The sequence below is a fragment of the Neoarius graeffei genome, chromosome 1, assembly GCF_027579695.1.
Source record: "Neoarius graeffei isolate fNeoGra1 chromosome 1, fNeoGra1.pri, whole genome shotgun sequence".
Lineage (NCBI taxonomy): Eukaryota > Metazoa > Chordata > Actinopteri > Siluriformes > Ariidae > Neoarius > Neoarius graeffei.
Window position 1 is genome coordinate 111,504,488 of NC_083569.1, and position 14,342 is coordinate 111,518,829.

Genomic DNA, 14,342 nt, shown 5'->3' on the forward strand with positions numbered 1-14,342 from the left:
TTTATTCATTCCGCATCACAACAAATTCTCATACACCTGCTCTGATGTACAGTACCGTATAAAGATATCCTCGATATACAAAAGTCAGAAAACACGTTTGGAGTTTGCCCAACAGTATGTGGCGGACTCCCCAAACACATGGAGGAAGATTCTCTGGTCAAATGAGACTAAAATTGATCTTTTTGGCCATCATGGGAAACGCCCTGTGTGGCGCAAACCCAACACCCTGAGAACACCATTCCTACAGTGAAGCATGGTGGTGGCAGCATCAGGCTGTGGGGATATTTTTCATATGCAGGGACAGGAAAGCTGGTCAGCACTGAAGGAAAGATGGATGGCACTAAATATAGGGCAACTCTGGAGGAAAACCTGTTTGAGATTGGGACGAAAGTTCACATTCCAGCAGGTCACTGACCCTAAACATACTGCTAAAGCGACACTGGAGTGGTTTAAAAGGAAACATTTAAATGTCTTGGAATGGCCGAGTCAAAGCCCAGACCTCAATCCAATTGAGAATCTGTGGATATAAGTTATATTCAATAGGTGTAACGTTTCTTACATATGTCTGGTGCTCATCATTTTATTTTAACATCTTGCTTGTTGTTGTTGGTGTTGTTGTTTTTCCCCTCAGGCTGTTGATGGAGCACATGTTGTTAGTCAGTATCCTGCATCACACGGTTGGACTGGAGGTACAATGTTTCCTTATTCTGTGTCATACTGTTATTAATTTCCTGTAAGAGTTCATCCTGGAGTATTTTATTCTTCTTACACCACAGCAGTGTGTCAATAGCAGCACATTCGAGTTTATTAATAAATCCCAATCTCGTATTCCTCAGCACTGCGGTATACGAAAAATTCTGCATATTCTGGTGATTCCTGATAAGGATAAGGACAGGTGCTGCGTTGTTTATTCGTGTAAGAACTCGGTTCTCTTTCCGTCTCTCAGGTTGGTGCTCATTTCCTGGAGACGGTGGTGCGCCGTTTCGATGAGACCCAGCGTGACAGTTCCATCACGGGTAAAGAGTGCTCTAATCTGGCCTCCATGCTGGCGCACATGTACAACTTCCAGGTGGTGCACTCGCTGCTGCTGTTTGACGTGCTCAGGCGGCTGCTGTTGTCGTTCACACCACTGGACGTGGAGCTCATGCTGCTGCTGCTGAGGAACGTGGGCTTCTCCCTGAGGAAGGACGATCCTCTGGGCCTGAAGGAGCTGATATCTGAAGCCCAGCGCAAAGCCAGCACGGAGGGATCGCGTTTCAGCGACCAGACCAGAGTAAGGAACGTGACGTGTCCAGGTTCTGAGTTTCACTCTCGAGTAGATGTTATTTCATTAGCAGTGCAAAATTCTCTAACACAGTTCCATCAGTTGTCATTGTCTTAGAATAAACTGAAACACGAGCACAGGAACTGAGATTTCTGTGGAGCAGGAACTATCGGGGGTGGAGCTTCCTATAGGGAACTACTGAGCTGGTCAAGTCCAAGAGACAGTCTCTGTCTGTGTGTCTGTCTATCTGTCTCTCTGTGTCTGCCTGTCTGTTTCCATGTCTGCCTGTCTGTGTGTCTCCGTGTCTGTCTGTCTGTCTGTCTTTCTGTTTCCGTGTCTGTCTGTCTCTTTCCATGTCTCTGTTTATCTGTTTCTGTATTTCCGTGTCTGTCTGTCTGTGTTTCCGTGTCTGTTTCCGTGTCTGTCTGACCAGTCTCTGTGTCTGCCTGTCTGTCTGTCTTTCTGTTTCTGTCTGTCTGTCTTTCCATTTCTGTGTCTGTCTGTCTGTCTTTCTGTTTCCATGTCTGTGTCTGTTTCCGTGTCTCTGTTTATCTATCTGTTTCTGTATTTCTGTGTCTGTTTATATGTCTGTTTCTATATTTCCGTGTCTGTCTGTGTCTCCATGTCTTTCTGTCTGTTTCTGTGTCTCTGTGTCTTTCTGTCTGTTTCTGTGTCTCTGTGTCTTTCTGTCTGTTTCCGTGTCTCCGTGTCTTTCTGTCTGTTTCCGTGTCTGTATGCAGGGGTGATAGCGTTCCGGCGCCGCGCCGGATTTCCGGCGTACCGCGGCGCCGGAAAAAAAAAAAATCTAGTTCGCCCATTATCATGTGTCATTCTGAGATGCGCAGATAGACAGTAAAGGGAATTCCGAATTCCCTTTACTGTCTATCTGCGCATCTCAGAATGACACAGGATAATGGGCGAACTAGATTTTTTTTTTTTTTCCGGCGCCGCGGTACGCCGGAAATCCGGCGCGGCGCCGGAACGCTATCACCCCTGTGTATGTCTGTCTGTGTCTCCGTGGCTGTTTCTGTGTCTGTCTGTGTCTGCCTGTATGTTTCCATGTCTGTCTGTGTCTCCATGTCTGCCTGCCTGTCTGTCTGTCTGTTTCCGTGTCTCTGTTTATCTGTCTGTTTCTGTATTTCCGTGTCTGTTTACAGAGATGCCTACTAGTACGGATTGGCCATACTTTGTACGGAAAAGTTACGTAAATACGATGTTACGGCAAACAGTGTTATTCTGTACGGAATTATTATAAAGTCTTAAAAAATTCCAGTGAGTTGTTTTTAAATGTCCAAGCGACTTTTTCAATCCATGCGCGATTCACGGTGAGGCTATTTATTTTTATGACAACCGCACATGCTGTGTGTGACATGCGCAGATTCCACACATGCTGTGTGTGACATGCGCAGATTCCGCACATGCTGTGTGTGACATGCGCAGATTCCGCACATTTGTTCGCGATATTTTCGATACGGTAGAATGGCCGTGCATTACACCCAGTCAAAAGGGCAATGGATACGCGCACTGCAAACTGTGTAGAACTGACATTAACATCACTCATGGTGGTCGCGATGACTGCACTCGGCATGTCAACTACAAATAAACCATATGGAGTATGCTGAAATGGCGAGTCAGGCGGAAAGTAAATCTGGGGGTATCCAGCAGTTTTTTACGAAATCTGTGGATGAAAAGACACGGAACGTGACCCGTGCTGAAGCGGTGATGGTTGACCTGTGCTTGGAGTTGAACTTGCCGATTAGTGCCATGAAATGTGAGTTAAACTTATTCAGTTTCTTTTTACATGTCTGATTTTTATTCACTGAAATATCAAACACTGGCTGTACTTCTTTAATTCAAAGTCTTTTCAGTGTTGCAAGTGCAAATGTACATGTAGTATGATCAAAAACAGAATTTTATGATTAGTGCTGTTGGGATTGTGGCAAAAAATTGATCATTCCACTGTTTTAAATACAATATTAAATGTCATTTTATTCAATGTCTCTTCTGAAGCATTATGCTATAATGCTTCAGGGACATTAAGATAACAATGTCGCATGAAATAAGAAATATTTTTTTAATTTTATTAGAATCTGTTAACAGGTAGAACATTTTGCCAGGCAATATAATATAATACTTTTGAGGAGTTACATTCAATACCAATGATTGGTAGTCAACCGTAATGTCTGCAAACAGGGAACACTATTGTATTTATAAAAATGTGATATATTGTATGCTCTAGAAATTTGTTGAGTGGAAATTCAGTTGAGATGGCTGCTCGTGTTTTCAGGGATGAGAATTTTCCGCCGATCGGCGGATTTCCGACTTTTTCGGACCAAAATGATCGTTTTTGAGATTGATGTAAATCCGTTGAGAAATTTTCGGGGGGGTATGATTAACGATCTGTGGTCACCTTATAACGCAGACATCCCAAGTCTCCCAGAACTTCCGGGAGTCTCCTGCATATTGATAGAAGCGAGCAAGAGCGTGCGCGCGCAACATTAAGGTCTGCATCACGCACCTTAGAATGTGCGCGCACGAGGGAGACTGTGTGCAGTGTTGCCAGATATTGCTGACGTTTTCCATCCCAAAATATGTTCAAAACCCGCCAAAATGCACTTAAAACCACCCAATGTGGCAACACTGCCTGTGTGCCTGTTCATGTAGCGCATGCCAGACAAAGAGCATCCTGATTGGGTTACTCAGCAAAATAAGCCAGTCAGCTTTCAGTGTGGGCGGGCTTTTATCCCTTTTCTTGAGGATCGACCGGCATAGCAGAGAGAGAGCGCGCACCCCAAAAAACGAAAGTACAAAACCCACTTCAGCTCAGATTACACAAAAGAATCTCCCTGTCTAATAAGGGTAGAAAATAATGACCGTTTCGCGCGATGTACTGTTTGCAGCAGTGGTTTCAGCATTGCCCATGGTGGCTTAAATGATTGTAAAGGACATGTTGAGGTGAGGAGTGTCAGTTCATGTGCATTATAGGTCTACAACAGGCTGTCATGAAAAGACCAAACTTATTGAAGATTTCCGTAAAGTAACAATGTATGAATATACATCATATATATCAAATACATGTCATATATAAGTGTGTATCTTTTTATAAATGAGGTTAGCTTGTCTAATGTAGCATGTTGGGGAGAATCATAGTATCATATCTATATTTCTGATAAAATTTTAGGTATGATACCGTGTATAACTCTCCTACTTATTGCTCATTTCATGGGGGGGAATTGCTAGGATGTGCCGTGCGGGAGCGTCTGCCCACATTTTTTTAGGCCGAGATGAACTTAAAATTTTTTAAATCAAAAACTATTTCCAATATGTAATGCCAGTTGTACATGCCTGTTCTTTAACTCAAAATCACCATCTCGATCTTCAAATTGACCGTATGGTATATGCATTACATTACACAACATCCTGTCCAGATAAAACCTAGTTGGTACACACAACAGTTGAAAGGGAAGTGATGAGTGATGTTGAATGTTGCCTGCTTAATATGCAAGAGCTCCTGCTACCATGATAACATCAGAAGAAAGCTTCAGAGAATTATATGACAGAACTTTTTTCTGGTTTGCACTTCATTGTAAAGGATTAGAGTATTCAAAGACATGAATAGCAAAAATGCAGAAATATAATACTGTAGAGCTCGTTTATATTAAAAGGTGCATTGATTTTTTGAAATCATCAAATGTGAATTGATTAAAAACAAGTCTCTTGTACCATATTAATCATTTTCACCTGGTTGTCCACCAAGAAGGGGAATTTATTTCCAAATACATTGCAACTTTTTGCTGATAAAATTAATGGTTTTGGGGTAAAAAAAATAAATAAATAAATAAAAAATAGCCAAAAAATCATTAGCCCCTGGAACCCCTGGGCCCCGCCCCCTGGGCCATGGGCCCCGCCCCCTTGGGCTATGGGCCCTGCCCTGGTTTTTTCAGACTTTTTAAATATTTTTCATTCTCATCCCTGTGTTTTGTTTATTCAGTTCACACAAAACAGTTCTTTTTAATAATTTAAATGTTAAACATATTGGTATATACACCTCTTTATAATGGAAATGCACATAAATTAATGTTACTGAAAGTCATTCCAAAATACTGAAAAATGTTTTCAAGAATACTGAAATTCAAAATTTGGGGTAGGCATCTCTGTGTTTATCTGTCTGTTTCTGTATTTCCGTGTCTGTCTGTGTCTCCGTGTCTGTTTCCATGTCTGTCTGTCTGTCTGTGTCTTGTCTGTCTGTCTCCATGTCTGTCTGTCTTTGGCTCCGTGTCTGTATCTATCTCTGTATCTCTCCATGTCTCTGTTTGTCTGTGTTTCTGTCTATCTGTCTGTCTTATCTTTCAATACGTGTCTGTCTCTATTTGTATAGCTTTCTGCCTCTCTCTCTCTCTCTCTGTCTGATTATTCAACATCGCATATTTGTACATCACTTTTCATCCATGTATGATATTCTCTCTTCTGCTCTCTCTCTGCCTGTCCCTCACTGTCTGTCTGTCAGTTAGTGCGTTTACATGCACATAGAGAAAATCTAATTTCTGCCGTTGCTCGACTGAAATCGAAGTTCTAAATGCCATGGAAACACCTTAGCTCGGCTGAAATCGAACCGAACTTGATTTCTCATAATCGAGCTACACAACCTAGATTATGCGATTTTAGCCGAGCTACTTAGTGCATGTAAACCCTATCGAGCTACGTAGTCGAGCCGCTTACTTCAGCACTGCCCCTTCCGGAAGTGACGAGTGACGAGACCACAAGCGGGAAACACAACAGCCTCGGTCGGCATGACAACGGCATGAATCTTTTCTTTTTGCGGCATTGTTTGCACTGTTAAAATTTAGCTCACTTACTGTATCACCAAATACATCTGTACAGCTGTTGCATAGCTGTGAATTGTGTACATAAACAAGTCACTGTATTTGTGTGTGTGTGTGTGTGTGTGTGTGTGTATATAGATGTCCAACATCTGAAGAATGTCAATAAAAACAAAACAATTGAACTTTTTGTGTGTTTATTAAGACATAAGTTAAATTGTAAGCAAAAAATGGACTTTAGAAAAATATACAATTGTGCAAAATAAGTTGTCTTACAAAACAGTGGTCTGCGCAGGACAGTTTGTAGCCATACAGTCTGTTAGAGCAAGCCTAACAGCTTGAACACGGAACTTGTGAACACGGAACTGCCAGTGTTGCCAGATTGGGCGGTTTTAAGTGCATTTTGGCGGATTTGAACATGTTTTGGGCTGGAAAACGTCAGCAGTATCTGGCAACACTGCTGATAACTTTGTTTATACTCTTGAATAGCTCTTCTTCATGACGACAACCGGAAGTGTACCAACACGATGGGTCGTGTAGCGCCACCTGTGGCTCGGGTGCACAATGTACCTCACACAATAGCTCGATTTCCTTGTGTGCATGTAGGATTGGATTTCTCTGGTACCCCTGCTGGGACCCTTAGCTCGATTACCGACAGTAGCTCGATTTGGATGTGCATGTAAACGCACTGTGTGTCACTCACTTTCTGCCCCTCTCTCTCTCTCTCTCTCTCTCTCTCTCTCTCTCTCAGGTGCGCTTCATGTTAGAGACCATGCTGGCGCTGAAGAACAATGACATGCGGAAAATTCCAGGTTACGACCCCGAGCCTGTGGAGAGACTGAGGAAACTGCAGCGCACACTGGTGAGACACATTCGCCACTAGGGAGCAGCAACTCTCTACAAAATACCTAAATTTTATCTGTGAAAATTATATTAGCTATTTTTAAAGTTAATTCCAGCCCCAAATCAGAAAAAGTTGGAAAATAGAAAATACAAATAAAAAAGAAAGCAGTGATTTCTAAATTGACTTTGACTTGTATTTCATTGCAGACAGCATGAACCCAACATATTTCATGTTTTGTTGATCAGCTTCATTCCATTTGTTAATATACATTTCAGGCCTGTAACACATTCCAAAAAAAGTTGGGACGGGGAAAGTTAGGGCTAGTAATGAGGTAAAGTACTTAAATAATGATGTGATTTGAAACAGGTGATGTCAGCAGGTGATTGTAATCATGATTTGGTACAAAACCAGTATCCAGGAAAGGCCGAGTCTTTGAAGAGTAAAGATGGGTTGAAGCTCTCCAGTTTGTCACAAATGTGTAAGAAAATTATTGAAATGCTTAAAAACAGTGTTCCTGAAAGAAAGATAGGAAGAGATTTGGATATTTGATCCTCTATGGTGCATAATATCATTAAGCAATTCAAGAAATCTGGAGGAATTTCGGTGGGTAAAGGGCCCAAGCCTAATCTGAACACCCGTGATCTCCGATCCCTCACTACATCAAGAACTGTCATTCATCTACAGCTGATAGAACCACATGGGCTCTGGATTACTTTGGCAAATCTTTGTTAAGCTACAATACAGAGTTACATCCACAAACACCAGTTAAAACTTTACTGTGCAAAAATGAAGCCTTATGTTAACTGTGTCCAGAAGAGCCGTCGGCTTCTCTGGGCTCGAAGGTGTCTGGGATGGACCATCAGACAGTGGAAACATGTATTGTGGGCAGACGAATCAGTCTTCCAGGTCTTTTTTGGAAGAAATGGAGACCGTGTGCTCTGGACCATCCAGATTGTTACCAGTAACAAGTCCAAAAGCTAGGGTGTGTCATGGTATGGGGTTGTGTCAGTGCCCTTGGCAAAGGTAACTTACACTTCTGTGATGGAGCATTAATGCTGAAAAGTACACTGAGATTTTGGAGCAACATCTGCTGCTTTCAAGACGACATCTTTTCCAGGGAGATTTCAACAAGACGATGCAAAACCACATTCTGCACACATTACAAAGGCGTGGCTGTGGAAGAAGAGGGCGTGTCCTCTCTGTCCCCAATAGAGAATGTGTGGAGAATTTAGAAATGAAAAATATGCCAGTGACGACCCCGTACTGTTACACACCTTAAGACCTGTTTGCAGCAAGAACGGGACAAAATAACACCTGAAACACTTCATCACTTGGTGTCTTCAGTCCATAAACATCTTTTAAGTTTTGAGAGAAAGAATGGAAACATTACAAAGTAGGAAATGCTGTACTGTCCAAAACGTTTTCTGATTTGGGGTTGTATTTGTTAGACGAGAGAAGCAGAGTTAAATATACATAATCATTAAATTATTGTAAAATGCACATCACTGTATAACCTTCCTGTGTTGGGGGGGGAAAACCATGACTCCAGTTCATCACACCACCCTGCTGTTGATTAGTTTCTCATAACAGTATGACCTGAAGTGGTTCATTCTCGACGTGTTGTGTTGTGAAGATCCAGAACCGGGCGAGTGGCACTGATGTGAAGCTCAGAGTTTCTTTGGAGAATCTTCTGGAAGCACAGCGCGTTGGACGCTGGTGGATCGTTGGGTCATCTTGGAGCGGAGCGCCCATGATTAACGATGACAAACCGACAACGCAGCCCGTTAAAGGCAAACAGGTGAACACGCTTCCTTTAATGCTGAAAATGTAACAGTGAAGAGAAGGACGTGGGATATGAAAGCTGGCTTGTTTTTAGTTACTTTTGCTTCATCTTTGCGACTTGATCTCGATGAATGAATCATGATTTAGCTGTTAGCATGGCGCTGACTTGTTTGCTGATGCACACTGGTTTTTGTAGTTTAAAAAAAAAAAAGGGGGTTAGGATTTTCTTGTTAGCTGTGTTGCTCTCCGTGTCACTGTTCATCTCTCAGTTCAGTGCCAAAGTGCTGGAGCTGGCACGCAAACAGCGCATGAACACGGACATCAGGAGGAACATCTTCTGCGTCATTATGACCAGTGAGGATTATCTGGACGCCTTCGAGAAGCTCCTCAGGTTTGGAGCACTTTCATTTTTTCTTATTGATTCTTTTTTTGGTCTTTTATTCCTCTTTCTCGAAATCTCAACTACTGGCTGTTCACGTCACACTTTCTTTTCTCCAGACTGGGTCTGAAAGGTCAGCAGGAGCGTGATATCATTCACGTTCTGCTCGACTGCTGCCTGCAGGAGAAAACCTTCAACAGCTTCTACGCAGTTTTAGCAGAGAAGTTTTGTGCACATGACCGACGCTTCCAGGTAACACGAGCAATTCATTGACACCCTCTGTCCTTCCCTCTTCAGTACTTTTTTTTTTTCTGACTTTATTCATGTTGATAACTACACTCAGCAGCCACTTTAATAGGAACTTGTTCCTGATTCTAAGAGAGCATCATGCTGCGATGCTTTTCTGCTCACCACGGTTGTAAAGAGTGATTATATGAGTTACTATATCCTTCCTGGCAAAAAAAGTTCAAACCAATCTGTCAGTTTTCCTCTGACCTCTCTTATCAGGCGTTTGTTTCCACCCACAGAACTGCCGCTCACTCAGTGTGTTTTGTTTTTCGCACCATTCTGTGTAAACTCTAGAGACTGTTGTATGTGAAAATCGCCTTGTTCGTCTTCCAGATGACATTCCAGTTCTGTCTGTGGGATAAGTTTAAAGATCTGGCAACCCTGTCGAGCAGTTCCTTTACGAACCTCGTCCAGATGGTCACACATCTGTTAACCAAGAACTCACTCTCACTCTCCATCCTCAAGGTAGGTGAGAGATTACCCAGCATTCCCTGGGACTGAGGGCTTCAGTGATTAAATTCTAGGCACCATGACTGATTTGTCATTGTAAATTGTTTATTATTATTATTACAAGTATTTAGTATTCTCTGCATGATCAGAATCTCTAAATTGTTTCGAATATAAATGATAGTAGAAATAAGTTTGTTACTTACAGAATGGGAAACATTATTCATCACACATTTGACTTTTCTCTCTCTCTCTCCACGTGCCTCGCTCTCTCTCCCTGTGCCTCTCGCTCTCTCTCCCCGTCTATCTCCCCCTCTCTCTCTCTCCCCGTCTCTCTCTCTCGCTCTTTCTCCCTGTGCCTCTCTCTCTCTCTATCTCACTCTCTCCCCCTCCCCCCTGTGGTGCTCTCTCTCCCCATCTCTCATTCTTTCTCACTTTCTCTCTTGCTCGCTTGCTCTCTCTCCCTATGCCTCTCTCTCTCTATCTCGCTCCCCCGTCTCTCTCTCTCTCTCTCTCTCTCTCTCCTTCTCTCATTCTTTTTCTCTCTCTCTCTCTCAGGCCATAGAGTTTGGAGAACTTGATAAGCCCAAGGTCAAATTTTTGAGGCAGATCCTGTCCAAACTCTTCCAGCAGACTCAGGAGGAGGATCTGGTTCACATTTTCAGCCGGTGAGTTTCCACACTACATATAGAGGCACATAAACACACATCACACAGACATACAGACTTTATACATGTATGACCATATAAAAGTATGACATCAGTTCAGACCCCTGAGGTTGCCTGAATCACTTCACTATTGCATCTTTAAGTCATCCTGTTCATGTCCCCTTCCACTGTATTCAGAAACTTTCAAGCTGATTTCCCCAAGTTCTGATCTGAAAACCTTCCAGTGATTCAGTTCAGGAAAAAAAAAACATGGATTCCCAAAACAGGCTCATAAACATTTGATAAATATGTTAAGAAGATGTACATTAATTATTTCTGTGCGATGAACAAAGAGGAATGAGGTAAAATGATGGTGAACCTTTTCACAACAGAAAAGCTACACAGGCAGTAAAATTCTACTTTTAAATAGAAAATAATCCAAAAGAAGTTCTGCTTGATTCTGTTGACTGAGTTTGCTGCCATTTTTTTGTGACGTCAGGTTTGTTTACGTCGGAGAGCTCAAAGTCCCCGGCTTCCGAGTTGAATGATCATCCCGTTGCACTTTTCCATGTTGGAGGTCGGGGTTTTTTTAGTTTTGAGTACGGTGGATTTCATAATCAGATTGTCACACAAGTCCTAAAAGTAGATAAAGAGAACCCAGTTAAACAAATGAGATGAAAATATTATACTTAGTCATTTATTTATTGAGGAAAATGATCTAATATTACATATCTGTGAGTGGCAAAAGTATGTGAACCTCTAGGATTAGCAGTTAATTTGAAGGTGAAATTAGAGTCAGGTGTTTTCAGTCAATGGGATGACAATCAGGGGTGAGCGGGCACCCTGTTTTATTTAAAGAACAGGGATCTATCAAAGTCGGATCTTCACAACATGTTTGTGGAAGTGTATCATGGCACAAACAAAGGAGATTTCTGAGGACCTCAGAAAAGGTGTTGTTGATGCTCAGCAGGCTGGAAAAGGTTACAAAACCATCTCTAAAGAGTTTGGACTCCACCAATCCACAGTCAGACAGATTGTGTACAAATGGAGGAAATTCAAGACCATTGTTCCCCTCCCCAGGAGTGGTCGACCAACAAAGATCACTCTAAGAGCAAGGCGTGTAATAGTCGGCGAGGTCACAAAGGACCCCAGGGTAACTTCTAAGCAACTGAAGGCCTCTCTCACATTGGCTAATATTAATGTTCATGAGTCCACCATCAGGAAAACACTGAACAACAATGGAGTGCATGGCAAGGTTGCAAGGAGAAAGCCACTGCTCTCCAAAAAGGACATTGCTGCTCGTCTGCAGTTTGCTAAAGATCATGTGGAAAAGCCAGAAGGTTATTGGAAAAATGTTTTGTGGACGGATGAGACCAAAATCTGGTTTAAATGAGAAGCGTTATGTTTGGAGAAAGGAAAACACTGCATTCCAGCATAAGAATCTTATCCCATCTGTGAAACATGGTGGTGGTAGTATCATGGTTTGGGCCTGTTTTGCTGCATCTGGGCCAGGACGGCTTGCCATCATTGATGGAGCAATGAATTCTGAATTACACCAGCGAATTCTAAAGGAAAATGTCAGGACATCTGTCCATGAACTGAATCTCAAGAGAAGGTGGGTCATGCAGCAAGACAACGACCCTGAGCACACAAGTCATTCTACCAAAGGATGGTTAAAGAAGAATAAAGTTAATGTTTTGGAATGGCCAAGTCAAAGTCCTGACCTTAATCCAATGGAAATGTTGTGGAAGGACCTGAAGCGAGCCGTTCATGTGAGGAAACCCACCAACATCCCAGAGTTGAAGCTGTTCTGTATGGAGGAATGGGCTAAAATTCCTCCAAGCCGGTGTGCAGGACTGATCAACAGTTACCGCAAACCTTTAGTTGCAGTTATTGCTGCACAAGGGGGTCACACCAGATACTGAAAGCAAAGGTTCACATACTTTTCCCACTCACAGATATGTAATATTGGATCATTTTCCTCAATAAATAAATGACCAAGTATAATATTTTTGTCTCGTTTGTTTAACTGGGTTCTTTTTATCTACTTTTAGGACTTGTGTGAAAATTTGATGTTGTTTTCGGTCATATTTATGCAGAAAAATAGAAAATTCTAAAGGGTTCACAAACTTTCAAGCACCACTGTAGTTATCTAAACTGATATTATCACTAATGCTGTTTTTATTAACAATAATTAAGATTGAAAATATGACACTTGTTGATCAAATATGGTATCAAACAGTTACACGCCCAGTGATTTTTATTTTTTGTAAACCGGCCGTTGAGGCTATGATCTGTATCTTTATGGAGTGGCTTCTTTTAGTTTAGCCAGTAGCTTTTTGGCTAGCTTGCATGGCTAGCTTGCATACCTAGCTTGGTAGCTTCGAGGTTAGTAAACGTGTTCCAGTCATACTATTCTAGCAGCCAGGCTTCTCTCTCCCCGTCCCTTTCTCCATTTGTGGACTAGCCAGGAGTAAGGTGGCGTCAGGCAGGCGCTGCCAAGATGGCAATGCCCATAGCCTCCGAGTTTCAAACCTGCTCTTCAGAAATCCTTTGAGTGACATCACAGAGGTTTTGTCCATTACTTTTAACTGATAAACTGACACTGATGTCATTTCCTGTAAACGTTTATCAGGAATCCCTGCTATTTAAATGCTATTTTTGTTCCTTTTAAGTAGTAACTGGTTTAAGTATTCTTTTAACTAGAGCCGAGCATAAAGAGCTGATACACTTGGCTAATAATGTTACTAAGTAAGGAATAATGAGGAACACCTTGTGTTGTGCTGTTATAGGAAAATAATCAGTGATGGGGTGGCATTTGTTATTTTTCTATTATAGCACATCACTATGTTTTATTCCTCTTATACCACAGCAATATGCCAATAATTGCTTTTTTTTTAATTATAAATCAACACGTCATACTTATCCATTTACGTATACGTTAGTTAGTCCCTGTTATCACTTCCCACTTAATTAACCATGGGGTGCTTTGAGATGCTGTTCTTATAGAAACATAACGCTGTATGAGTGAAGTTTGAGCTTTGGTGTGTTCTCTCCGATCAGGATTTCTGGAATTCCCAAGCTTGGAATGCTACGTGAAGGACTGAAGCTCTTCATCAGGCATTTCCTACTTCGTAGCGCACAAATGGAGGGAATGCTGCTGAACAAGAGAGCTGAGCTCGCCATCAAGGCCATGGAGGAGCATGACGCCAAGCTGAAACTGTAGAACACAAGCAGTTGAGACTCCTGGAGAAAATTTTGAGGAATTCAACAGATTTTGTCCAGCAGGTGGCTCTTCAACCCAAATAATGAGGAAGATGGTTTCGGGGGCTTTGTTTTTCCCTTTGCAGCACATTTTTAGTGGAAGGACAATTTGGCCTTCGAGTCTAATTTAAACAAGGAGCCTCGGCTGCTTCGGAAATAAGCAAAAAATAACACTTGTTGGATGAACAACATCAAATATTGTTTATATTTTCATATTGTATGAAGATGTTAAAGATATTAATTCTGAATTATTTTATTTTTGATGAAAAAAAGGTGTACGAGTTTCAGAAAATGATAATCGAAAGACAAGACTTGGAAAATTACGAATTCAGTTGGTGTCAAGTTTTATAACCTTTTCAATAAAAGATTTAACAGATACTTTATAAAAATGTGACATTTTATGAATTTATTAAAGTATACTGGGTCTTTCTTGAAAGAAAGAAAGACTAAGGTGAAGAAGGAACATTGTACAGAGAGTTTATCAGACATGTATTAGCTCAAAGTGATGTGTAAAAATTAGACGAGTAAAAAAGAGGTATTATATTCAAATGAAGTAAAAATGTAAGTATTAAAGCCTCAGGAGACGAAAACAGAAGTAGCAGTTTTG

General features: G+C 41.6%; 1 protein-coding gene across 1 annotated transcript in view; it reads left to right on the forward strand.

The window, feature by feature from the left end:
* nom1 (nucleolar protein with MIF4G domain 1) overlaps window positions 1–14,113 on the forward strand; it is a 15,940-nt gene extending 1,827 nt beyond the window's left edge. Inside the window, exons 4-12 of the mRNA XM_060915206.1 lie at window positions 632–689; window positions 947–1,273; window positions 6,836–6,946; window positions 8,562–8,726; window positions 8,980–9,101; window positions 9,209–9,341; window positions 9,711–9,842; window positions 10,383–10,492; window positions 13,535–14,113. Of these exons, the coding sequence (XP_060771189.1) occupies window positions 632–689; window positions 947–1,273; window positions 6,836–6,946; window positions 8,562–8,726; window positions 8,980–9,101; window positions 9,209–9,341; window positions 9,711–9,842; window positions 10,383–10,492; window positions 13,535–13,697 (1,321 nt within the window). The 3' untranslated portion in view covers window positions 13,698–14,113. The remainder of the gene's footprint in view (window positions 1–631; window positions 690–946; window positions 1,274–6,835; window positions 6,947–8,561; window positions 8,727–8,979; window positions 9,102–9,208; window positions 9,342–9,710; window positions 9,843–10,382; window positions 10,493–13,534) is intronic.
* Window positions 14,114–14,342: the final 229 nt, after the last annotated feature.